Below are 24,644 nucleotides of genomic sequence, written 5' to 3' on the forward strand. Positions count from 1 at the left end.
TGCCAGTGTCAAGATGCAGCACAGCTGAGCAGATAAGACTTCTTTTTTTCATATATACTTTTAAACTGTGAGTAATGATTGATCTTATTAGAGAAAGGGACTATTTGATCTTGGAGTGACCATCATCTCTGCTAACATACACACATCCGTGTTTCACAGAAAGTTCAGAACAAGCAGAGAGCAGCAGAAAGAGGTGTTCATGCGTTGGATAACCAGCACCATACCGGAGATGAAGAACTGTGGCATTCACTTGAGCCACTGAAGTTCACAGTTAGTATTACAAAGAAGTTCAGGTGACACTTACGTCATCTCTTTACTTGCTAAGCAGCTGAAGTTTTCCATTCCTGGTAAGGTTTAGCCACCATGGTATGGGAGTGATGTGTAATAGTTCTTCTACTGTGTTAAGTTGATCTAAGCAACTGGATACAGTTGCTTAGATCAACTTAAAAAACAAAGAAAAAATCTTTCAATACCAGAAACTCAAATGATGGAGAAAGTGCTATGGGACTTGCTGGAATTATTCCATTTTATAACTTGTACTTGGAGTTTTCTTCCAGTGTGGTGACTGAGTGTGGTGGAGCCTTGAACTCTTCAGTGTGCTCAGAGGATGTTGATATTTGCAATAGTTTATTAAAAAGTAAAAATAAAAATACCAGGAACCACGATTGTTATGTGATGTCTTTTCTTCGTTTGCATTTTATTCATTGAGCCCCATGGGGCAGAAGTTGCCAGGTGAGACCCTCCAAGGACTTGAGTTCCAGCCTGAGCAACCTGCCTGGCTCCCTGGGGGCTCTCCTCGGGTAGAAGGATTGCCTACAGCTTACTGAGGAGGCTCTCAAGTTCATCCCTAGAGGTGCTCTGTCTTTAGGGCAAGATGAAGTGAGTGACTTCCTTAAAGGAAAAGGCTTAAATATTCTGCTTTTTTATTTTGTATATATCATTATGGATAATGATGGAAACTTCTACACAGTAACTTCTAAAAAGCATTTAATAAATACGTGGAGTAAGCCTGATCTGCCTGGAAGGTGCAATACCTCCATGGCACAGGATTAGGAGTATTCATTATTGGGAAAACCAAACTGGTTTCTTGTTCTGAGGCATTTTTGTTATGCCTTCTGAACTCCTGAAGGTTAAGGACAGTAGGTTTTCTATCACGTTGTTTGATTACCAGTAGTTACGTACAAGGAAAGCGAATCATCCTACACATTTAGCCACCCAGTGATTTAAAACTGGACCCTTTGCACAAATTGAGATTTGCCCTTCATTGTGTTTACAGTGCACAAACACCTGTGTAGAGCTGACGGCCCAAGATTTAGTTAGGAGTACTCGATCTCTTAGAAAATTGGGTACTTCTGCAGCTGTACAGCAAATCTGTTCCTCCCTCCTCCCCAGCTCCCCGTGGAGTTTAGTGTCTGTTTACCAGTTCTGCTTCAGGACAGCGTGTTTCACTTGGAAAGGTGACAGTGATCTTGGAACATGTTTTTTTTCTCCTTCTCCTTATTTGGCATCTTCCACATTTACCTGTTAACAATGCTGTTTGATGTGTGACTCCACGTAAATAAAAACAGACTACAGCTGAACCTTGGTGAAAGGAATCATAAAACATACTGCGTAGAGCAAATGTGAAATAACACCCAGCCTGGCCAAACACCTTTATTTGGACTTAAAATTGGGATTTCTTTTTAGTTGTTTTAAGAAATGTTTCTATAATTCTCTAATTTGCTATGGTAATATAGTCTGGAAAAATTGATTTTTTCTTTCTCTTCTAACAGTAAAAGTTGCAATACAAATATAGTTTGAGTGAAATTCTCTGTTTTTCCAAGTAAGGTGAGATTTTTTTCATGTTGAGATGTATCTGGATCTCTGCCAACCGATTCCTACCTCAACTCGGTGGGTAGTCTTTCCTTTTTCTGCTCTGTAGTTCTCTATAAACTGTGATGTCAGGATGGAGAAACATGTTCTTAAGATGCACACGGGCCCTGAAGCAGAATCTTGGTGAAAGGCAAGGGAGCAGCAGACACTTTTTTGCTGTCTGACGTTTGCATGTGACTTGGTTGACTCAAGACTGTCACGTCTGATGCATGATTCATTCATGCTCTTCTTGCCAATTCTGGTTGGAGTATAAGTGATCGGCTGTTCTAACAGGCTGGTTATATAAATACCTTTTGGTTTTACATTATCGAAGATGGTACAAATATTTACAAATTTGTAGCAGTTAGGATTTCTTCTGTATTTTTTATTAAACTTTTTAAGTGAACAAAACATATATGACCCCCTTTTTCTACAGAAGAAGAAACAGGACATTTAGGCAGCTTTCTTGTAGGCTCCTTCAGGTACTGGAAGGCCACTGTAAGTTCTCCCCAGAGCCTTCTCTTCTCCAGGCTGAACAACCCCAGCTCCCTCAGCCTGTCTGTGTAAGAGATGTGCTCCAGACCCCGATCATCCTCGTGGCTGTCCTGTGGACCTGCTCCAACAGGTCTACATCTTTCTGATATTGGGGGCCCCAGAGCTGAATGCAGGGCTCCAGGTGGGGTCTGACGAGAGCAGGGCTGAGGGGGACGGTCCTCTCCCTCGCCCTGCTTTTGGTGCAGCCGAGGATGTGGTTGGCTTTCTGGGCTGCAGGCCCACATTGCCGGCTCATGTCGAGCTCTTTGCCCACCAGGACCTCCAATGGAGATGATAAGCTGCAGCTCTGATTCTTGTCGGGGACTTGCTCAAGTTTGTGAGTTTTGGGTTTCTGTGACGTGCAAGCCCATCAGCCTTGGGCTTTGAGGTTAGGCCCTGTTGTTTGAGACCTCCCCCCTCTTCTACACCGCCTGCTTTGGCATCTGCACCCCCAGCATTGCCAGCGTGTGTCTGTGTTTTTTTCTCCTGAGGTGCTGGCCTCTCCTGGTGGGCCCTCGAGACTGGGGGTTGTTACGCTGCCTTTCAACCCTCTTGAGAGCTGTAAGGAGCCAGAAGGCACGTGCAGCTGGTGCAGAAAGGCTCTTCCCTCACCAGTCACTAGATGTGCCTGCTGGTACCTGACAAGTGACCGTGTGCGTGCCTCTGTTTGTGACCCTGGCATCAAGTCTCCTGCATGACCAAAAGAAAGCGAGGGATCTGGCTGTGGCCAGGAGAGTGGTGGTTGCACATTGCTCGTTATTCAATTCATTTTATTACGCATCATTTAAATCTCTTATCAGTCTTGTAATGGAAAGTGAGTGCTAGATAAATTGTCTAGCCCATGTGGACAAACAGTAAGGGGCTTATTAAACATGGGTATGGCTTTCAGTCAAACGGGCTAGAAAAGCCATGGGAAAAGTGAATTGATTCTTTCTGATGACAGAGACCGCGCTGCCTTGGGGCATTTTAGGGCTGAAGTTTTTTGCCGTTGAGGCCTATGATGGTGAAATCTAAAGCTGGATTTTGTTATGCACCAAGTTTTGACAAGTTGTGTGTCTGCAAGCATAGCAAACTGCCGCCGTGCATGTCCAGCTCATGAGAGCAACACAAACAGTCTGTGGAGGCAAAGAAGAGGAGAGTTGTTTCAACAGATTTGCTGGAAAACCTGATTACTTGGCTTGTTCTACCAATAGATGACTTGATCCTAATGTGATTGAAGTGGAGAATTCCCTCTGGGGTGATTACAGTCATAAAGATTTAATGCGATTCCACTGGAAAACGCTTTAAGATGGGTATTTAGTCTTGAACTTTTTTTTTTCTTTTTCTAAAACATTTATTAGATTTAGTTCTAAGAGCATTCTTGTTGCAGCAAATGGTATTTAAATCTTTATGAGAAAGCGAGAAAAGGTTTCTGCTGAGCATCCCAGCCTGGGCTTTGCTCCCAGGCTCCGGTGGTGTTTTCCAGCCCCTCAGGGGGAGTGGGATCCATACAGAAAAGTTGTGACTCTTACAATGAACAGTTTGACCTGCTGCCCCCTTGCCCTCATAAGGCTCAGGTGTTAACTACTACAAAGGCTGCTCCTGGTTTTGGCGAACGTGTTTTGTATTTAGCTGAGCTGACACGAGGAACAAGCATGTTGTACGTGCCAAAAGGAAGACCTGCCGTCTGGTATCCTGAGACTGGAAGCTTACCTCTCACCTGTTGGGCCTGTCAGCATGTAACGCGAGTTGTCAAAATACGTGACGAGTGACCAGATAGTAAAGCACTCTTGCCTGCTTCCCTTGAAAATGAGTAGTCTGTAAACGTGTCTCCTTTACGCGCCAGTTGCTTTGCTGCTGTGAAATGTGTCTGCAGGGTTAGGAGCTAAGGCAGAGACAGGCTGCAGTGCTTTCCAGCTGTTTGTTCCCAAACCCTGATTTTACTTACAAGAACACTGCCTGCAAAGTACTGCGATAAGCTCTGCTAATGTCTGCCCCATTACTGCATGCAGGGTAAGGCTACGGCTTTTTTTTCCGTTTGCCCTCAAAATACGAGCTGATCCAGCGTCTATTTTTAACTCTCCTAAGTGAAATGAGATTAAACATGAAGCAATAGTCCACGACAGCAAGTAATTTTCCCAGAATGATTGTAGAAACCTGATAAACACAGTTCTCATTTATTTTAAGAGGAAAAAGGAGGAGAAAAAATGCCCATCACGTGATGTCTTCAGAGAAGGACAGGTCATGCCACCAATTCCGGGGCCGTCTCTCTATCTGTCCGTCTGTCTATTTTCCTTCTTTTGCTCCTGCCCTTGAATTTCTCTGTATTTACCATCTGGTATTTATTCTGCCCTATATGGGTTTCTCTTTTATTTTCCTCTCTTTTTTTTTTAGCAATACTGCATCGAATGGCTTCTATTTGTTGAACATTCTCGTTTCTGAATATGGCTCCTTTATAGGGACTGGAGACGAAACTGTTTTGGGCTGAATAATGTAACCTGCAAAGGTTTATACATTCTTAAAGAGGTAACATGGCTCTACTGAAGCATAGCTCACGGAGCACATGTGTATGCATATTTGTTTGAAAAAGGTTGACCCTGTCAAACTTGCCCATAGCATGGCTGTGTGTTTAAGAATTACTGGAAATGTGACATTTCTTTGCCTCCGCCCCATGTGGCAAAATGCTTTCTAAACCATAGCAAAGAATTTGACTCAAGTCAGGAGAAAAATGGTAGCAAAGCTCATTTAAAAATACTTTTTTTGTTGCTTACTATGTCCATCTTGGCCTGTACTCAACTGAATCAATTTACTCATATTTTTCATCCTCCTTTATAACCCTTGTAGATGTATGTTTATCTGCTATTAGTAGAACATTTCCTTATTTTTTTCAGTTCCCTCTTACCTCTCCTCCAGCCTGTCCAGCGCTTGTCTGCTCTCTGAGAATTGCTTTCCGTTGCTTTTTTTTTTTTTTTCTCTTATGCATTTCTTCCTCTTTCTATTTTAAATAATACAAGTAATTTGGAAACTATTACTCAGGAAGGGGGTGGTGCTTCTTTTTTATGCTTATTGCTTAAAATCCAAGCTTTTATAAACTGTTCATAATCTGAGTATGCAGGCATCATTTAGAGATCTAGATATGACTAATGTTATTAGCGGGTGGGCTTGTTTTGTTGGTTTTTTTTTTTTTTAATTTTTATTCTTGTTCTGTAAGCACAGGCAGAATCTTTAAGTAGGTCCAGACAGAGTAATCCCTGTGATTCTCAGTTTCCCTTCTGCCAGAGATGGTTTTTAGGCTGGGGTGGGATGCTGTTTTGAGCCCAGCGCTGTAGGTTTGCAGGAAGTTCTCCCTGACCACAGGAGAATGGCTCAGGTTGCACTTCATGTGGTGACTGCCTGTTTTAATCAACATTTCATCCTCCCTTTGTCATCAAACGAGCCTTCATACCACAAAAAAAAAAAAAAAGACACCTCCTGCAAATAAGTTTAGGAAGTGGTGTGTTAGGGAGTTATGAGTCCAAACTGTCACTTCTAGCAGACGTACAGACTAATGGTAGGGACAGGCTGGAGAAAAAATGTTGTGGTAACTTCAGAAGGTTTTAGAAACTAATACTGAGATCTCTTTGGTATTTAGCTGTAAGCTAGGCTGAAAATAGCTGCGTATATGCTATCCTATTGTTACTGAGTTTCATGTTCAAATGAGAAAGTAATTTTACCAGAGAACACTGGAGTTTGTGAATTTATACGCAAAAAAATAAGATACTGGGTTTTGGTGGGAACCTCGGAGGAAATGGAGGAGCACAGAAATGATCCATTCAGAAAAGTTTTATCTTCCCTTGTGCACATTTGATAAGTCTGTGTGAAATCAAGCTAAATAAGATTAGAAATTAGTTTTGCCTGAAACTTCATCACGAGTACGTTTCTTTTCCCCCATCTGCAGTATCAGTTTAATAATTTTCTCGTTACTGTGTTGTGAGTGCCGTCCAAGAAGACAGCTAAATAAAAGTCAGGGTAACCCAAACTTAAAAATACTTACATGTCCACTGGATGTTCATTGACTTGGTTAGTGTCTCCTGGGCAATGAATCAAAAGGCTCTACAGGTTAGAATAAGAAAGAGATGTTGCACAAGTTCTGTTACCCGCTAGGAAAAAATTAAACAGTGGGTGTATAAACAAAATACTTTATGCTCCTGATGATTGTCAGTTCTTTTCTGTAAGCGAATGGTTTAATATTCACTTTGACTGTATTACAGCTCAATACAAAGCAAACTGAAGTAATATTGGATATAGTATGGAGCTTGAATGAAGGAAATCCCATGGATGAAGACATAAAGATTTTAATTAAAATCTTTGTACTTTGATTAAATGTATTTTTAAAGTCACTTGTGATTTCTGAATTACAAATTTGGTGAGGTGGACAGGCCTCTAGTTCTGTATTTTTTTCAAAAGATGGATCACCGTTTCCAGTGCAGCAAACAGGCTGTTGCATCTAATTTTGTCTTAATTCCAGTTCTCAGGAGAGCTCATAGACTCTGACACACAGTGTTTGTGAGATAAAGCCTACTAACTAGTCCAAAACCTCTATCATCATAAGAAACGTGGGAAAGTCTACTGCATTAATATCCGGGGAACGTCTGTGGGAATAGCTGTTTTATTACGGGACTGGATGCATCAGCAGTGCTTGGGAGAGATGCTGGTAGTACATACTTAAAAAGGAGGGTTCAGAAACCACAGGGCTGCAGAGATGTTCTTGTAGCCCTCCTGCCTGAAGCTGCCATTGGCCCTAGAAGCTGCCTAAGTCACTTGGACGGATGAGAAAATGCCTGCACACACCGTCGTGGCCAGCTCCTGGAGCTCTTCCATTATCGTTGACAAGTCATATTTTATTTCTGGAAATGAAGTGTGTTCTTTTTCCCAGTGGATTTTGCCAATTGTTGTTTCTCACTAGTATTGCATGCTTGTCAGGCTCTATTTCTCAGAAGAGAGAATGATTTTAAGTCTGTTTTCCTTTTCTGTGTACCAAAGCACATGTCTAATGGATCTAATTAAGCAAATACAAAACTCCCCAGATTATCAAATATTGTTCCATTAAGGAAATAGTATTTGAAGTCATGTTTTTATAGGCTGAATTATATTCAAAGAGATAATGGGTATCTACTGAAGATGAATACAAAGAAAAGTCTGTGACCACATCTGTTTCTTGTTGCTTAAAAACACCTACCCAGTCTCTGGAAAGTAAAGCTGTCATGTGTTGCTCATTGTCTGATGTGCATAAGCTGTGCTTCCCAGGAAAAAGTGCATGTTTTTACAAATCTCAGAGTATATAATGTGAGGAAGCTTTTGATGTCTAAAAAAGGTCTCTTACAGACTCTAGTTTTTAAAATAGACTTCATGGTGCCTTAGTCACTTGAATGAGTAGTTGTAGTAATGTAAATGGAATCTTTGATAGCTGAAGATTTGTCTCGAAGTAGTAAATCATTTGTGATAGCCAACACAAACTGGAATTGTATCCTACCCTTGGTGTCATGCTTCTAACACAATGCTTCTTGTTACATGATTGAGATGGGGACAGTCTGTAAACGAAAAGCGGGCCACAATGTTATATTGCAAAAATATGATTATGGAGCACTGCCGAAGAGACTAGGTGGAGAAGAAGGCAGGATCTCCATGTACCATGTACTTAGCTTAGAAATACCCTAACGTGTCTCACTTATGGTATGGAGTGACTCACGGTGCTGCAGTGGATCCTGCACTTCAAGGTCTGTCTGTATACCTCTTGAAAGAATGCTGAAAGTGATTCAGCTGTGGGAGTGGGTGGATAGAGCAGATTTCAACACCTCTGAGTCCCGAGGAGTTTTCAGTAATGGTGCCAAGGAGTATCTGTTGTTTATTCCGGCAGTGGGATCTTGTTGCTGCAGTGGGAGCTGTACTACAGCTGCTCACTGTCCTGGTGGTGCTCAACGCTCATAAGCTCCCAGTGTTTAAAAAGCATGAGAGGGAGACCTGTAATCAGATGCATTTTATCTGCTGTTAGTTATAAACATAGAAGAACCACTCATTTTTTTAACTTTTCAATTAATCCTTAGAAATAGCAATAAGGTGTATTCACTGTAATTTCTCATTCTATGTTATTACATAGGAGCATTGTTAAAAATAATGGAAAAAACTGTTCGTAATGATGTCCAGAATATAACTAGAATTATAATTTTTAGCCAAGTTAAATTAAGACATTTCCTCGAGCTTAAAGTTCAGAATTCAGAATGAACAGTCAACATTCATATGAGCACTCATAGGAGGACGACTGTGCTTGTTTAAAAACAAATTGTACAAGTATCTGTACAAGAAAAGAGATGGAAGATCAGTGAAGCCCTTAACTGTTCTTTCATTCTTGTAATTTATATCTGGTTTCCTGTGCCAGAATTAAATGTTTCCAAGCTAGGATGAAGAATATTACAATGAGTTGATGTTGTTTAGTTGCTTGAAGACCTTTATCGCTGATGGGTTTCCTTGTGAATTTCCAAGAAAATGTCTTCAGTAATATCTTTGTGCAGTTATAGGGAGGTATAACTCATTGATTGTTTGCATTCTCTTCCAGTTAACATTTATATTCTTTTCATTTATATATATATGTATTTAAAGTAACTTTTAGATAGTAATCTTACTTGCAAGCTGAGAGAGATTCTATTCTGAACGATGGACTATATCGGTGTGTTATTTATAACACACGCTATATGATGTATGTTCCACCAAAACTCAGTATGGTTGTTACCTTCTGGTTTCTAGCTACGTGCATCCACAATATTAAGTGATCCGTATTGCATGTAAATGTGCACCCTTATCTGCAAGAGAAAGAGATGTAAATGATTGCTAATTGTGACACATGGTTTCCTTCCTCTGTTTGGTGCGATAGCCTTTTGTTAGCAAGCTACATTAGGGTGCTTCTGCTGCATGAACACACACAGGTTTTAAATGTAACTCGTAAACCTGCACAAAATGGTGAAAGGTGGTAGGTGTTGGAGAATACACAAACAGGTCCTCGCACAAATTCACTGATATGACAAATATTAAAAGGGAACATATTTCACGCTGCTGTAAAAGATGGTCCTCTTCATGAAAGACCTGTATGTATGAAAGGAATGTGAGTCTAAATAAACAGTTCTTTTAAAACAGAAAGTAAAAATGCTTTTTTCACTTACAAGGTAATTAGAGTTGAATGTGCCTCCAGGTAAATATCTTCATGATAAAAAGCAATCAATGCACAGATACCATGAATTGAAAAAGACAATGGTACACTAGACATCTCACATCTTAAAATAAATTACCAGAACTCTGATTAAGCTGGAATCCTGATACAGCAGAGCAGTTACTTCTAGTATGGATTGCCATTTATTTTCTTAATCATGTAACAGATGGCAGCCAATCCATCATGAGACTTTGGGAAGGCAGAGCTTCCCTCTTAAACAAAATAGTACAAAAGTTTCAGGAGAAAGCTCTTACGTGCTGGATGATAAAAGGCTGAATTCTGTTGCAGATCACAAGCTGAGTGTTGTTTTTTGGAGGATGGGGGCAGTTGTTTCTGATTTTATTTCATATTTTCTCTTGAAAAAACTCAGGTTAAGAAGGATGTGGTGTATTTGTGGAGGTGGTTGTTGGCTTCACTTGCTTTGACGTAGGAAATCTCCTGCCTTTGTTCTCCGTCACTTGCACGACGTGTAAGCTCTTTGTCCGGGACTAGTTCTTGTGTGGGTTTTTGTTGTTTTTTTTTATCTGCTGTTGTATTTCAGGCCACTCTTGATGTGACTAAGATCGTATGCTTTGCACTCTGCTGACGAATGTAGACCATCAATGGGGAGAAGCAGCAGATCTTGTATCTATCTGTGGGGAGTCCAAGGCTTTGGGAGCAAGATGGCCGCTTCCCTCAGCGCCATTTGCAGATGAGCACTAGGCCTCCTTTCGAGCAGTGGTTTTAAAAGGCACAGATATATTACATTTTGTCTTGGAAAGTGCTGAAGGTGTTAAACCAGGGGACATTTCAGACCAGAGGGCTTTGTTTCTTCTGTATTTGGCACTGGTAATGTGTGGAGTGCAGTAGTAGGAATACAGTGTCAAGGAAGATGGGTACAAATCCCAAGGATTTTAGCTTCGCATTGCCTTGCTGCTCTCTGCATTTACATGTTCTTGGAGGCGGCATGGATGAGTCGCGTCCATTTTGGGTGAGGATAAAACAGAAGTGTCTGCTTGAAATTACCATGGGGAAACTTAGTGAGTTTCCTCCCTTCATGTCCTTTCTTCTCCTCCCTTCAGAGACGTATTTAGCGAACATTCCCAGTTAGGCAATGCAAATTTAAGGCTGTAGGATTACCAGTTTTGGAAAGATCAGTGGAAAAAGTGGATGTCTATTAAATAAAGTGGGTTTTGGAAGAATCATTTCTGTTGCTTCACCCCTTGCAACCCCTTTGCAAAACACACATACGGCATTTACTGTAGCAGAGTCCACCGATGCTTCAGAAGAAGCTGCGGCTGCATTTTTAACAATTTGAGATTTTTACAATTACAGTTGATACAATTACATTTTTACAATTGCTTTCCTGTACAACAGACCATCAGGACAGCAGTATCGTACCGGATGCCTGTCCCAGCTACCCAGTACAGACAAGTTGGTATGCCTGGGACACACTGGGGAAAAGGGCCAAGCTGACTGTGTAAAGCTTCCTTGCTATCTTGTGCTGCATTCCCAAAGGCATTCCCAGCTTCCTTCCTACCGTTAGAGATCCATTACCCTCCAGCTGTCTTGGGGCAGAAGTGTGGGATAAGTGGTGTAGGCAAAATGAGTTATAATAGAAGTTGTCAGGTTATTTCCATAGCTGAGTTTTGTTTGCACTGTCCTTTTAAAATCTGGTATTTGCAAAACCCTAAAGATACAACCTTTTGGTGGACTGTTCAGCTTAGAGTTTTAAAAAATACTTTTGAGCAAGCTTTTCCCTTTTTCTCCTCTAATTTTCCCTACAGTCAATTGCTTCAGCAGACATGGATTTAAATCAGCTGGAGGCTTTTCTCACTGCCCAAACCAAAAAACAAGGTGGCATCACATCTGATCAAGCTGCAGTCCTCGCAAAATTTTGGAAGAACCACCGAGTAAAGATCCACGAAAGCCTGGTAAATCAAAGCCGTTGGGATAACGTCTTGAAAAACATGAACTGGAGAGTGGATCTGAAGTCACAGTCAAGACACATTGATCAGATAAATACTCCGGTTGCAATAGTAGAAATGGAACTGGGAAAAAATGGTCAGGTAAGCTTTATTTTGTAAATTATATAAACTTGATTTAGCTATGTATGCACTGAGACATTTTACATTGCTGAATTTACTGCATCCAAATCAAATCAGTACTTTTTTTTTTATCTTAATGTACTTGAACTTGTGGTCCCTCTTTGGACGCAGATATATTCTGTGAGAATAATGCAATTTTTGCGTATGTGTGTGTTGAGAGCTCTCTACTTCAAGCTTGGAAAATCTGAAATCATTGAAGTCAAACATAAAATCAGCCATACTAGCAGTTATTAAAATTATATTCCATGCACTGCAAGTTTTTTTTTCTTTTTTTTAACTAATCAAATAACAAAATTGGGTAATATCTGCAAAGTAGAAACTGAAAAGAGTAAAGTTCGTGTCATAAATGATCAAGCATTCTTTGCATTTTAGGACAAATGAGGGGAAAGACTCTCCTTTATTTTACATAGTACCTATTTTTATTTTACAAGTAGATCTTTATTACTGTTTGCATTATGCAATCTGGTCTTAACTGCCTGAAAGAGAGAGAGCTCTATCAGTGCTGAACACTGCATTTCTTTTTAATCTTTAAATTTAATGTGATCGTATACCTAAAGGCATGGCTTCTCACATTCAAATTTGGTATATTCTTCCTCTTCAACGTGTTAGTGGATTGTAAAAATTAATTTCTTAGCTGTAGGTACTGCATGCCATACTATGAGCATACTGTGGGGTTTTGATGTTGATAGTTAACACTGAGTAAGTTTCCTTTGATTCTGTAATATTTTGGTAGCTTATAGCAAAGCAGTACCTGTATTAGGCATGTGGAGTATCCCCATGCAGACTCACTGACTTGACTGGAACTGTGTGGCTCTACCAAGGCCAGAATGAAAGCACAAGTAAACTGGGATCCTGCTGAGGTGGTATATGTTGTTGAAAGTACTTTTTTAGTTCTCTTTTCCTCTGTCTTTGAAAACTTACCCTTCTTAAGTGCTGATCCTCCTCCACCTTCCCCCAGTGTGTCTCTGCAGTGACCAATAACACAATAATGTTGTATGTTTTTAGTTTTTTCCCAGCCTCAAGAAACGTGGAGTTTTCTGTTCAGTATCTTGAGAAACAATTATATTCCATTAGTAACAAATCGAAAAGGGGGGAAAAAAAGGTTATATGAGTAGATTAGAGTGAGTACATTAGTGAGCAAGTGTGAAAAATACCCACGTATATTTAAAAACAAAGAACCAAACCAAAACAAAAAACACCACCTAAACCCAGAACCACGGTTGTATTTCTTAAATGAATTATGTAGGTAGTGACTCCTGTTTTGAGATTGTTTCCCCCAGTAATGCCTTATTACAGTAACATCAAACAGCAAGTACATTTGTAATTCTTCCACTCTGTGCAGAGAAAGGGGGTGTGAAGATGAAGCAAGATGAAGTAAGAATAGATGCTTCTGAGATCTTGTTGTTTCTTGTAACAAAAAGCCCTACGACAAAACCAGAAAGAACTATTTTAGCAGTGTGGTTTCATATTTCAAACATACCAGGAAAAGCAGTTGTGTGAATGTGTTTTTTGAACAACCAGTGGATGTAACTTTTACCTCCTTGGCTGAAGACAGGGCAGTAGCGAGCTGTCAGTAAGTCTGACATTTGGTGCAAATAAGGGTATTAGAGACTGGTATTTAAAGAAATAATCATGGAATAATTAGGGTTATCACCACGTGAGTCTTTTTTTTTTTAAGGAGCTGTTTTGCATAACCTTTAGCTTAGGGTTAAATAGGTTCTCTGATAAAAAGCTTTCAGCAGGCTGCACCATTGCGTGATGGGCTGAGACAGGGCAGTTGGGGGACCCTCAGGACTGAAAATAGCAGCAAGTGGTTTTTGAGGTCAGTTCATCCAGCTTTCAGCCTCTTCCCATGTGTGTCTGGGACTCCTGGGAGGATGGAACTGGAGACTACTACTATGGGGTGAACAGGTTGTTCTTGCATGCTGGATCCAGCCCCCAGATTTGAAACTCTTTTTGTCAGGTTTTATAGCCATTTTATGTACTCCTGATCGTTAGCACATTTATATCTGTTCTAAATACCAAGTTTTGTAGCACATCAAAAATACATACGCTACTGCCTTTCTGAAACTTGACAGAAGGAACATAGTTTCTGAAAGGTAAAAATTGTCAGTCACAGATGTAATTTGGTGAACAGTGAAGATATGTTAGATTTGTAGAAGAAAGCTGGCTGATAATTCCGGAGAACAGTATTCTGAATAGACCATTTTCATTTGGACACTTGATAACAGGGGAGTATACAAGTGCATTGATGTGTAGTGAATTGGCATTAATATTTCATATGTTTCAACAGAAACAAAGAAGTGTTTGGTATAAAATGTACATTTCCAGACCTTAAAGTCACTCTGATTTTTCTCGGTGTCTCTGTCTGGACTGATACCCTGGGGAGTGTCTGCTCTTTCTGCTTCTGTAAGTAACCTTGCTTTCTGCTTGCTACCTCTGAACTTTAATCAGTCAACTCTTCCACGATGGAAAGAAAGAATATGTATGTAAGACCTAATGTGGCTAGAGAGGGGCAGTTTCAAGTGACTGGTTCATAAATAGACAAAGTTTACATTAAGTATGTCAAATCTTGTGAATGTTTTCTGGTGGAACAGAGATTTTTTTGGTTTTGTGTATTCATTATAACTTGTATGAATTAACTTTTACCATCCTGTAGAAGAAAACTGAACCCTTAGTCCACTTAAAGACACTTCTGATGAGAAACATTCAGTAATATTGGTGCTCCAAAATCTGGGAAGTTTTTTTATGATGTGTAACTTGCAGTTTGAAGCCTTCTTCGGTGAAGATTTTACAGTGACATTTGAAGTCTCCTTTATATTGGTTATATATTCTGTATATGTCCTGGTTAAAAGGAGATGAATGTACTCGCTGTGATGAATGCTCTACTTTGAAAGCTCCTTTTCTTTAACAATCCGACTAAAAGAAATCCTTAAATAGTTGCACTTTAGCCTGCATTTTCCTTTATCAGTTCGTGATATTTGGCACTCATCACTGCCAGTCATTTCTTTTCTTTTGAACAGCCCATCTGATTTTTGCACAATGGTTTTAGCCATCTCCAGCTCTGTACCTTGCTGACTTTTTTTAAAAAAAAAAAAACAAAAAACCTTCTGTAGCTCCCTGCCCGCTTCTTTACGTCCTTTCGATCTTGTTCTCCCTCTCTGAGCGTTTCTGTATGAAATTTCAACCGGACACGAATCTGCTGGGAGGGATGGGGAGGTGAGCTGCAGAGCCGCCTTTCTTGCGTCCTTCCTGCCCTGCTGGATTAACGCTGCACCGTACGGTGCACCTTGGCTGCCACACCACATCAGGTTACCTGCAGTGACTTCAGTTTCAGTTGCTCCCTTTCAAGTCACAGATTTATATCTGACCTTGTCATTGATAGGAGAAAAAAAAAAAAAATTTGGTTTTGCACTTTGGCTTGGTATTAAGGTGTATTTAAATTTGTTTTACAGACTTTGTCATGTTAGATGTGCCCTTGGGACTGTTTTCTTCCCACTGGTATTCTGCTCTGATTTGTTGGCAGTCTTTGTTATTGTCCATGTACAATTGGAAATCAATAGCAATAGGAATATTTTACCCAGCAATTGTCGCTCATCGTGTATACCTGTCACTTATGCCCTCTGGCTAAGCAGACTGGCACTGAAGCAGACTGCTTGTGTCACAAATGCTGGAGCTGCTCTGCTGATGCTTCTCTGACAATCATATGCTATACAGAAAACTGGAGAGCAGCGTGCATGTTTTCTGTTTCTCAAAAGAGATAAAAAAAGTTTTAGGTAACGGTGAAGGGTGGTTGCACAGCTGAGGGCAAAAATGCTGAGAGCAAACGGTGCGTTCAAGTGCTTTCTTGTCACGAGCAATAGACCGGGTCAGCGTGAGGACTCTGAAAGACAGATTTTTAAGGAGGTCATGATTTTTTCCATTCTCTTCTTTCTAAGCATTAAAGGGCTGGACAAAAGAATTAAATTTTACCTCCTTGCAGTGCTATATATTTTGCAGTTTCATATCTGAGAGTGACCAAGTGATAATTAGCGTAATTACTGCTCTTGGCTTTTACAGTTGGACTTATTCACAGAGTGGGTGTTTTCACATTCCTTTCTTTTCAGTGTTGAAATTACTGGTGGTCCACGTAGTAGCACTGTTATTGGAGTTTTCTAGGAAGTTAAGCACGTTTTGTGGGCAAATAGCATTTTCTGTGCTACTTTGACATCAAACTTGGTATTCTGCTGCAGGATTCTTCACAGAAAGACTTGAGGAAATTGCATCAAGATTATGGATTAGAGGTTTTTTCCTTCAATACTTTGTGTCAAAGACAACATGAGGATTTGCATTTTTTTTCCCCAAACATTGTATCTCTCTTCTCTTTCCTGATTTTAAAACAGTTGTATCCATCTGACAGAGGTGTTATAAAACTTAGTTAATGGTATGCATGAATACTGCTGGTGAATATGACTGTATAACCACAGCAAGTTATGAAATTGGAACAATTTCTTGCAAACTTAAGGGCAAAGAGCAGTCTCACATCCCATATCATTTTCTGAAGTATGAAATCCTCATTATAAAACAAGCATTTTTTAAAAGAACAGGCCAACATTAATAACAAGATTTTGATAAATAGAAAATCTATTAATATTTTTGAATGTCACTTGAAATTCTCACCAGTGAGATAAATGCTTTCTTTGATTAAAGGACTTAGATGAACTAATCCTTTGCCAGTGCAAGAACTTAGCAGTTGCTGAAAAAATAACTGTTGACTCAGGATTTACCTGAGGTATATTAAATCTGCTCTCCACTAGTGGTTGGGTCCATACCCTAATAATTCAGAGAGAAGAAGAGAATTCAAAATGACCATAGACAGTTGTCACATGTTATTATGTGGGAGGTGAAATGCTGGTAGAATTTTGAAGGTCAAAAAATTATGCTCTGAAGCTTGAAATTTGATCAACTTTTAGTTTGTATGACTATGAAGACTTTTTTTTGCTGTTTTGGGAAAGAATGAGGTAGGTCCCAAACTACACTTTTGGGACACCAAAGCTGTTTTTGACGTGTTCCTTGTGTGTATTCCACAGAAGTTTAGATGAAAATTTGCATCAACTGTGCTATAAACAAATGGTAAGCTGAATTCATACACATTCACCAATATTAAAACTGAACATGATTTCACAGTGTAATAAAAATCTTAGGATTTAGCTTCTCCAAATCTCATTACCTTGCCAGGATTACAGACTGAATGCCACTGAGGGTCTGCTGGTGTTGTGCATGTTTTTGTAAGCACGAGTCCGTGAAAGGCTTGGTTTGCTCAGGCTGCGGTTATCTCCAGCAATAGCTTTTCCTGCTGAAGCAAGATCAGATTAGGAAGAAGTCATGAGTAAACCCATGCTGTGGGGAAGGAGGGATTGTGTCTGCACTGGCTTTTGTCCCTGGACACGAGATGCAAGCACTCCAGGTCAGGCTGCTTCATAGCTGTTGCTGGAAATAACTTCAGGAAGTGGACTTGCAGTCCTTTTTGTGTAGGATGTGTTCTGAGAAGACAGATCGCCTTTTGTAGGATACCAGAAGAGATGCCTACTGAGATAAAACGCAGCTCTAGATACCCTCACTGGAAAACAAGGGCAGTGCGGCCTGAAAAAGGGAAGGAAGAGCAGCCACCAAACCATTTCTCCTTTCCAGCCTTAGCCTGTTTTAATCTCTGTAGTGGTTAATGTTATTGGAGCCTCGTTCCTGCCAGAAGTGGGGAAGTGCAGAGTCTGAATCAAGCACTTTAACCGCACCAGGCTCGATATTTTTATATGATTAAAAATACGAAATCCGGTAAGTAGAAGTCAGTGAAAAAAGATCACCTTTGCGACCAGGACGAATGTAATCACTTGAGCTGTTGTTCACCTTGGGAATCCAGGAGCTGGAGGGAACAGTTACATAACGCGGTACGGCGAAAAGCAAATAAAAACCATAAAGGGCAATGGGTCACTTGGCACGGAGGAAACTGGAGCACAGTTGGCTTTTACTTAACTCAGTTATTTCTTAATCCTCTGCGGGGTACCCTCTGTAGTCCTTTGCTTCATCAGTCTGATTTTTGTCACCTTCTCCTGAAAGCCAAGTGAAATTTGGTGAATGAGAAATGAGAGCATTAAATTGAGATAGTAGTTAAATAATTGTCCAGCTTTTATACTGTATATATTTGACTATATTTTGGTGTGTACCTCATGAGTTCATCCTATATGAAGCAAGCAATGTTCCTAACATCGAGTAACTCTTGATATATTTTATGATTAGTGGTACTTACAGTTTCGATCTTCGTTTATTTGTGCTGTGTATACACGTGTGCCCACTCACATACATTTCTTGTCAGCTGTTCTTCCTCTGGAACTGGATTTGCTGACGTACTTAAATAGAACAACGTAAGTGAGACATAAATATTTTTGATAGCAGCCAGGTTTAGGATATCATGTTGGGAATTTATGATTAATTGAAGGTTACCTGGATGAAGATAGATGTTATAGTAATGATGCATATTTAATGCCTTTCAACCTTGAAATACTTTACCTTGGAATACAAACTATGATGAGTCCGGGAAGAGGTCAGCTGGATTCAGTAGATGCGGCTGTTGAAAAATGTTTTAAGCGAATTTGTCTTATCACTCAGCTACACCTTCTTCTGGAATTGGTGCTACACATTTATGTTTAGTTAGAAGGACTTTCCTTCTTCTCATCCTCCCTGTTCTCTGCCCGTCTGCTCATGGCTTTTCTGCAAATCCTCACCCTGTCTGTCTGCCAGCTACGTTCTGCCAGACCAGGTAGGTACTCCTTTGGCACCATGCCCTCAGCTTACAGCGCTTAAATCTTGTTTTTGTTCCGTACCAAAAGCATTGCTGTAACTTTGCAACCTTTTATTTGCTGTTCCTGCAGGGCTGGGATAGGTTACCTTATGACATTGGATGCTCTGAGATCTTCAGGACTCAGCCACGGCTCATCTGGTCTTACGGTTATGAAAGTCCTGCTCTGAGCAGAAGGCAGGGCTGGGGACATCTAGAAAACCCTGCCAACTAGTGTTTTGGAGTCTGTGATTTCCAGAATAACATAACTGTGAAATTGGATAAAGTCACTGGAGTCAGACATGCAGTTGGAATCTATGCAACAACCTTCCTGAGTATTTTTGGGTTGAAACAGAAGGTTTAGTACTCTTTGTTTAATTCAATCACTGTATGCATTTTGGTTCCTTCTCTATTCTCTGAACCTCACATGGAAGTTCGAGCCAGTGTTTCTGTTGCTTTTGTACTTCATGCATACAACAAGGGTTCCTCTGTCACTAATGAGCACAGAGATGGCTGTGAGCTTCCTTGGTGTTTCCTCAGCGCTTTGCATTAATTCAGAGACGATAAATTGCATACCCCCCATCACCAAATGTTTTGTTTGGTTTGAGGCAGGTTAGCAGGGCAGCTAAAGCATGAACCTTGAACTACTGCTGTCATGTAATAGCAGGTGTCTCCACTGTCCCTGCAATGCCCCTTCCTTCACTACAGGACACAGAGCTGTATAGAGACTGATTGCAAATACACAAGTTAAAGCACAAAACGCAGCATGTGGAGTGGCACCATGTGGCTGCATGACCAATGCTTGGCCCTTGTCATTGATTCTTGGCTTACTAAAAAGCAGCTCACAGTGCAAAGATGGTGTCCATCACCTGTTGTGGTCCAGAGAGATCATTTGCTGGTTTAAGACCTCCCAGGGGTGACTATATGGAGGTTGGTAATTAGGTTTGGCAGTGCCCACCTTCTGTAGAACAAGCAGCACGTGGTTTTCAGGTGAATGTGTTCTGTGACACAGTTTCTTTTACGAAGGGGAACATGGTTGAAGGACCAAGATTTGTGATCTCCACTAGCTTGTTTTTAATCAAAGTTGAAAGTTTTTCTTGACACACACCAGAAAATAAAAAAAAATAAGAAAAGGAAATAAAGAAAGCGGGCTGGAATTTTTGCTGGATGGCCTTTATACAGCAAAGCAACTGGCTTCTTTGTGTCTTAGCGTGTTGTGTTCAGTGTTGCTGGCCATCTGCACTCTTCAGAGCACTTGGATGTCAACATCAGCAAGTGATTTGTTCTTAGAAAACTCAGCAAAAAAAGGAGTTGTTATGAACGTAAGTGCCCATTGCATTGGCTGACAAAGCATCTTGTTTTTACAGGCCTAGCCTGGCCAAGTACATTTAAAATTGTTGTTTTTGCCAGTTGGCCAGCTTTCCCACTCTTGACAGTATGCCACATTGCTGCTGAAAAGCTCTTTGGAGATCCTTCCAGGTTTGTCATGGTCTCTCTTGAGATCCCTGAACATTAGTGTACAGAGATGTAAATAAGAACAAGTTCTTCATTTATTTTAATTAGGAAGAGCTGCTGCAGGAGAAGGTATCAGAAGATAGAGAATTGGAAAGCTGGCACGTAATTGGGGTGAAATACTTGTAATTCATACCCTTCTTTGCTGCTTAATCCTTTGAATTATTTTTATTCTGTTTATACACATACACACACGTACACTCTTTAAAAAAACTGGAGTCCAGCTTTGGCTGTGCAAGAATTAATCCAACAAAAAAAAAAGTGCACAACAGCAAAGCAAAATCACTCCAAACTGTACGATTAAACTTGCTGAGCTTCTCTGAATGTTTTAGTTTTTTTGAGGGAAGAGTGAGCCTGTGTCACTTCTTCTGAGCAGCTTGTATGTTATCTGCCAGCAGCTTTGCTTTTTCACCTTTACTCACTATTTAAATCGCCACGTGGCGAGGCCTTCTATTAATAAACTAGGCAGCATAGGGCATGGGCGGCAGGAGAATGCGATTTGTAGGCAGTTCTCACAGCACAATCTTTTTGTTGAGGAGATATTTATCTTCTAATATCTAGCAAGCTGTGGCTTTCTGTCCCTTTAGCGCCTCGAGTCATCTATCTTGTCCTAGTTAAAAATGGAGGAAAAAAAAGAGACATCACTGCTATTTTCTTTTTTTTTTTTCCTTATCATTCCCATTATAAAATTGCTAACTGAAGGATTCAAGTTGCAGCTGCTGGAACTTGTTGGTATACAAAACTGTCCTTGGCAATCAGTAACTGAGCATTGATGCTGCATTATCTGTACTGCTCCCCCTATAGAAATGTAGCTAATCAACACGTGAAATGCTTGGAAAACTAGTGGGTTGTCTCTATAAAAGCAAACTCTCATTTCTTCTGCAGATGTTGTTACTGCTATCCATGCATAATACTAGCAGCGATACCTAGGTTATCCTAGATGCCAGGAAAAAATAAAAAATAAACTTTGGGAGAGGCTTTTGCCCCTTCCCAAGGGAGTAGATTAAAGCTGCAGGAAGCAAGGCTCTTTTTGCAGACACCGACTTCCATGTCGTTTAGGTCAGGTTTTTTAGCAGATGACTGGTGGGAGCCTGCAGTGAAGAAGCTCCAATACTTTGTCTGCATTTGCAGATTCACTTACCTCATTTCTGTGTGCGTATTAAATGGATTTGTCTTTGTGTACCTGAGTATACTGGCCTCTGCTTCACCTTGCTAATAACATTGACCAAAAGGAAGCAATTAAAACTACTCCTGAAAAACACATGCCAACCTCAGGTAGGAGTTTCAAGTTAGTGTTTTCTTGCAGCATCATGGACTTGGCGTTCCTGAACCTTGCTACCTGTTCTCACCATTGTGTTACCCCACTAGTTACGCATTTACAGAGTTGAAAGTGAAACGGTTGAGTGAGTCCAGCTCAAATTAAAATATTTTGTTCCCTCCCCATCCTTTTCTTTTTTCCCTAAAACTATTTTTAGTGAGCATCAGTTTGCTGAGAGGTCAGGGTAAGAGCAAAACTGAGCAAAAGAAATTGAGAACTCTGCCATCTTTTAAAAAAACGTTCTTTTGAACTCGTATGTTCAAAGGATCAACCATTTTAAACACTTGCTAGCATTCTCTTGAACATGAGAAGTACATCAGCTTGCTTTGAGCACAAAGGATATCCTCCAGTAGTGCCAGCCTTTCTTCAAAGAATGCAGGTGTCTAATAGAAAATGAGAGACGTGGCCAACAGGCGTGTTCGGTATTGCGGACGCAATCTGGAGAAGTGTGGAAAAGGTGTCGGATTTGGAAATGATCTGAAATGGTACCTGGAGGTAGAAACTTGGTAAGGTTGCAATAGCAGTGGATTTGTGGTATTTCAGACAACAGCGTTAGTTTACTTTGTTTCTAGGATATTTCTCAGTCATTACATTCACGATGGTCATTAAGTATTTCAATCCAATTTATTATTGTCTATTCTCCAATTATTTTCTCCAGTGTTGGAGGAAGTATGGCGAGCTGAACCACAGATTGTGCTGAGTTGTGCAGTGATCCTGAAGTGTGAAAGCAGCAAGGAGCAGAGCTGAATAGCCATGCAAGTCTTAACTCAGTAGTCACAGCTTTAACAATTTTTTTTCCATTCAGTGGTTACAAGCTGATTTCTCCCAACAATTTCGTCATCAAAATAGCTTTCCCTGTCTCTTTGTGTGCCTTTGTTAATTTTTTTTCTCCTTTTTGCTTGTTTCAAGAATACTGCTGGGGCAGCGTGCTAAAGCACAAATCTGCCTGCATTTCTCTGAAAGAAAATGGTTGGGAGGAGCTCACTGGGGGTGCTTTGGGTTAAAATATTCTCATTTACCGCTTCAAAAGTTCTGGAAATGACTGCTTTGAGCATAATTCCAAGAACAAGTCCTCTTCAATCAGAAAGAGATTCTCATTTTAACTTATAAAAGATACTAAACAACCCTTTGATTAGGAAAGCTCTATAAGCTGTAATTTTGCAGAGACGTTGACACAACTTTTTTTCTGTCCTCCTTTCAAATTGTGAGTTGCAAAACTCCACAAAGATAATCAGACATGCAAATCTTTGATATATTTTTAGTTCAACTCACTGATGTATATTCATTAATATGTTAATAAGACAATGAAAGCATAATTTAAATTTCATTTGCTTAATTTGGTTAATAAATGCTGGAAATATAGTCCCACATTTAAAAGTAAAAAGTTCTCTTAAGTCACAATGATCATCTAAAACCTCCTTTTAGTGACAGCATTGCTTTTTTACCCTGACCATGCTCGACCAAAGGATCTGAATTCTCATCCTTCTCGTATCCGTGGTCACATTCCTGACAATTTAATTGTAATAAACTGCACCAACAGAAGGCTATTGAAGATTGTGGCATTGTAACTTGAGTTGCCAAACAATACTAGGTGGAGTTAGATGGGCAGATCCACATGGAAAGAGCGAAGTTTCCATGCGTTCAGACATGGCTTGGCTCCACCAATGCAAAGCAGTGATACTCTCTCCCTCCATTTAATTTGCACTGACCTAACCAAATGAGATACTGGCAAATTACTGCTGGAATTAAAATAAATTCTCTGACAGCTTCTGAACCTTCATTGAATATGCAGGGCTGCTCTAATAACTGTTTCTTTCAGCCTGTGAAGTGATATTTGAATGCTTACAGGCAGTAAACTTCAAGTCAAATTGATTCCATTTCTATTGAATCACTCTCAAAAGTGGAGCTGTGCTTTAAGTGCTATTATTATTAAAAAAAAATAAAAAATCTTTCCATTTAACCTGTAAATATGCCACAGGACTTGAGAAAATTAGTTTGATAATGACTTTTTTTTTTTAAGAGTTCAGCCTGGAAGGCAGCATCTTAAAAGAATGGAGGAGCCTCTAATGGATCGAGTTATGCTAGTCTGACTTATTTGGTCTGAAGTAATGAGGCATGACAGATCATGAGTGCAACGCATCATTTTCAAACCAATAACCCCTTTCAGAAAATTACATTTCTGCTCTAAGCAGTCATTTTGAATTATCTACAGCTAACTTTAAGCCGCCTGCTTTTATGGAAATGGAGCACTTGCGTTTCCCAATAAATATCAGCGCAGTGCTTAGAGGCTGCTATCAAGTATGACTGCCTGGGAAAAGCTCGAGTCTGATCAAACTTAATTACGTTGGAACCTGTGTCTGCCTACAAATATCTTGATTATATAATGAGAACAAACGTGACACTTGGCAGAACTGGCTTTTGTGGTACCTGCTGCTGTGAGGACTTGAAGAAGAGCTGTTGGTTCATGTGCTGTCTCTTACTTGTGGTGCAGACACTGGCACCAGCGTCTTCTGGTATCATGTCTCTGCTGACTGTCTCTTTCTACAACAGGAGAAAAGATAATGACTGAATCCAGTAGACTTCCATGTGTACTAAAATGTTTTTTTGTTGTTGTTGTTTTTTGTTCTCCCACTGTGGTCTTCAGGTTTGTGGGCCTGAAGTTTGGCGAGGTAAATCCCACCCAGGCTCTGAAATGAATAATGATTAAATGGTGGCTTGACAACAACCCCCTGGACGAACAGTATGGGTAAAAAAAAAAAACCTTGCTGCTTTGTTCAGCTCAGGGCAGCTGGGTAAGCTGCTGGCTCAGCCCTCGTTTTCTAGGAAACAGAACCAGAGGAGAAAGGCAGCTCCTCCCTTTACACTGGGGTAAAAGTACTCGAGTGGATGTCATCAAACTCTGTCAGCTGGAGCAGTGCTGGCCGCTGGGTGACAGCGACCTGCTTGGGTTAAATTGAAACTCTCAGGGTAAGATGAATGCGAGATATAAGTGAAAGGACAAATAAAGCCTCTTTAAACATGTGGCTTTTTAAAAACTGCATTAAACAAGCATCGAGTTTCAGAGCAGAAGCATTTACAAGTTTAAGCATGCCAGACACAACCTGTGACAGGTCTGGTGCTGATAAGCAGTGATCCAAGAGCACTGAAATACCATAATTATCTGAATATTGTTCGTGACCTAGCTGCTTTGGGTCATAACGCTTTCCTCTGCAAACACATTGAATCGAGCTTAGGGGACACCAGGGAAGAGTAAACAGGAGGAAGACAATACCCCCAGCTCAAGGCTCTGAACCACGGCGGACAAACAGATCA

The 24,644-nt window shown here is 40.3% G+C and overlaps 1 protein-coding gene across 2 annotated transcripts in view; it reads left to right on the plus strand.

The window, feature by feature from the left end:
• The window catches only part of COMMD1 (copper metabolism domain containing 1), a 77,667-nt gene that overhangs the window by 12,237 nt on the left and 40,786 nt on the right, over positions 1-24,644 (plus strand). For both annotated transcript variants that reach the window (XM_040552694.1, XM_040552695.1), the window contains exon 2: positions 11,371-11,652. In XM_040552694.1, coding sequence (XP_040408628.1) covers positions 11,371-11,652 — 282 coding nt within the window. The remainder of the gene's footprint in view (positions 1-11,370; positions 11,653-24,644) is intronic.

The sequence above is a fragment of the Cygnus olor genome, chromosome 3, assembly GCF_009769625.2.
Source record: "Cygnus olor isolate bCygOlo1 chromosome 3, bCygOlo1.pri.v2, whole genome shotgun sequence".
NCBI classification, from domain to species: domain Eukaryota; kingdom Metazoa; phylum Chordata; class Aves; order Anseriformes; family Anatidae; genus Cygnus; species Cygnus olor.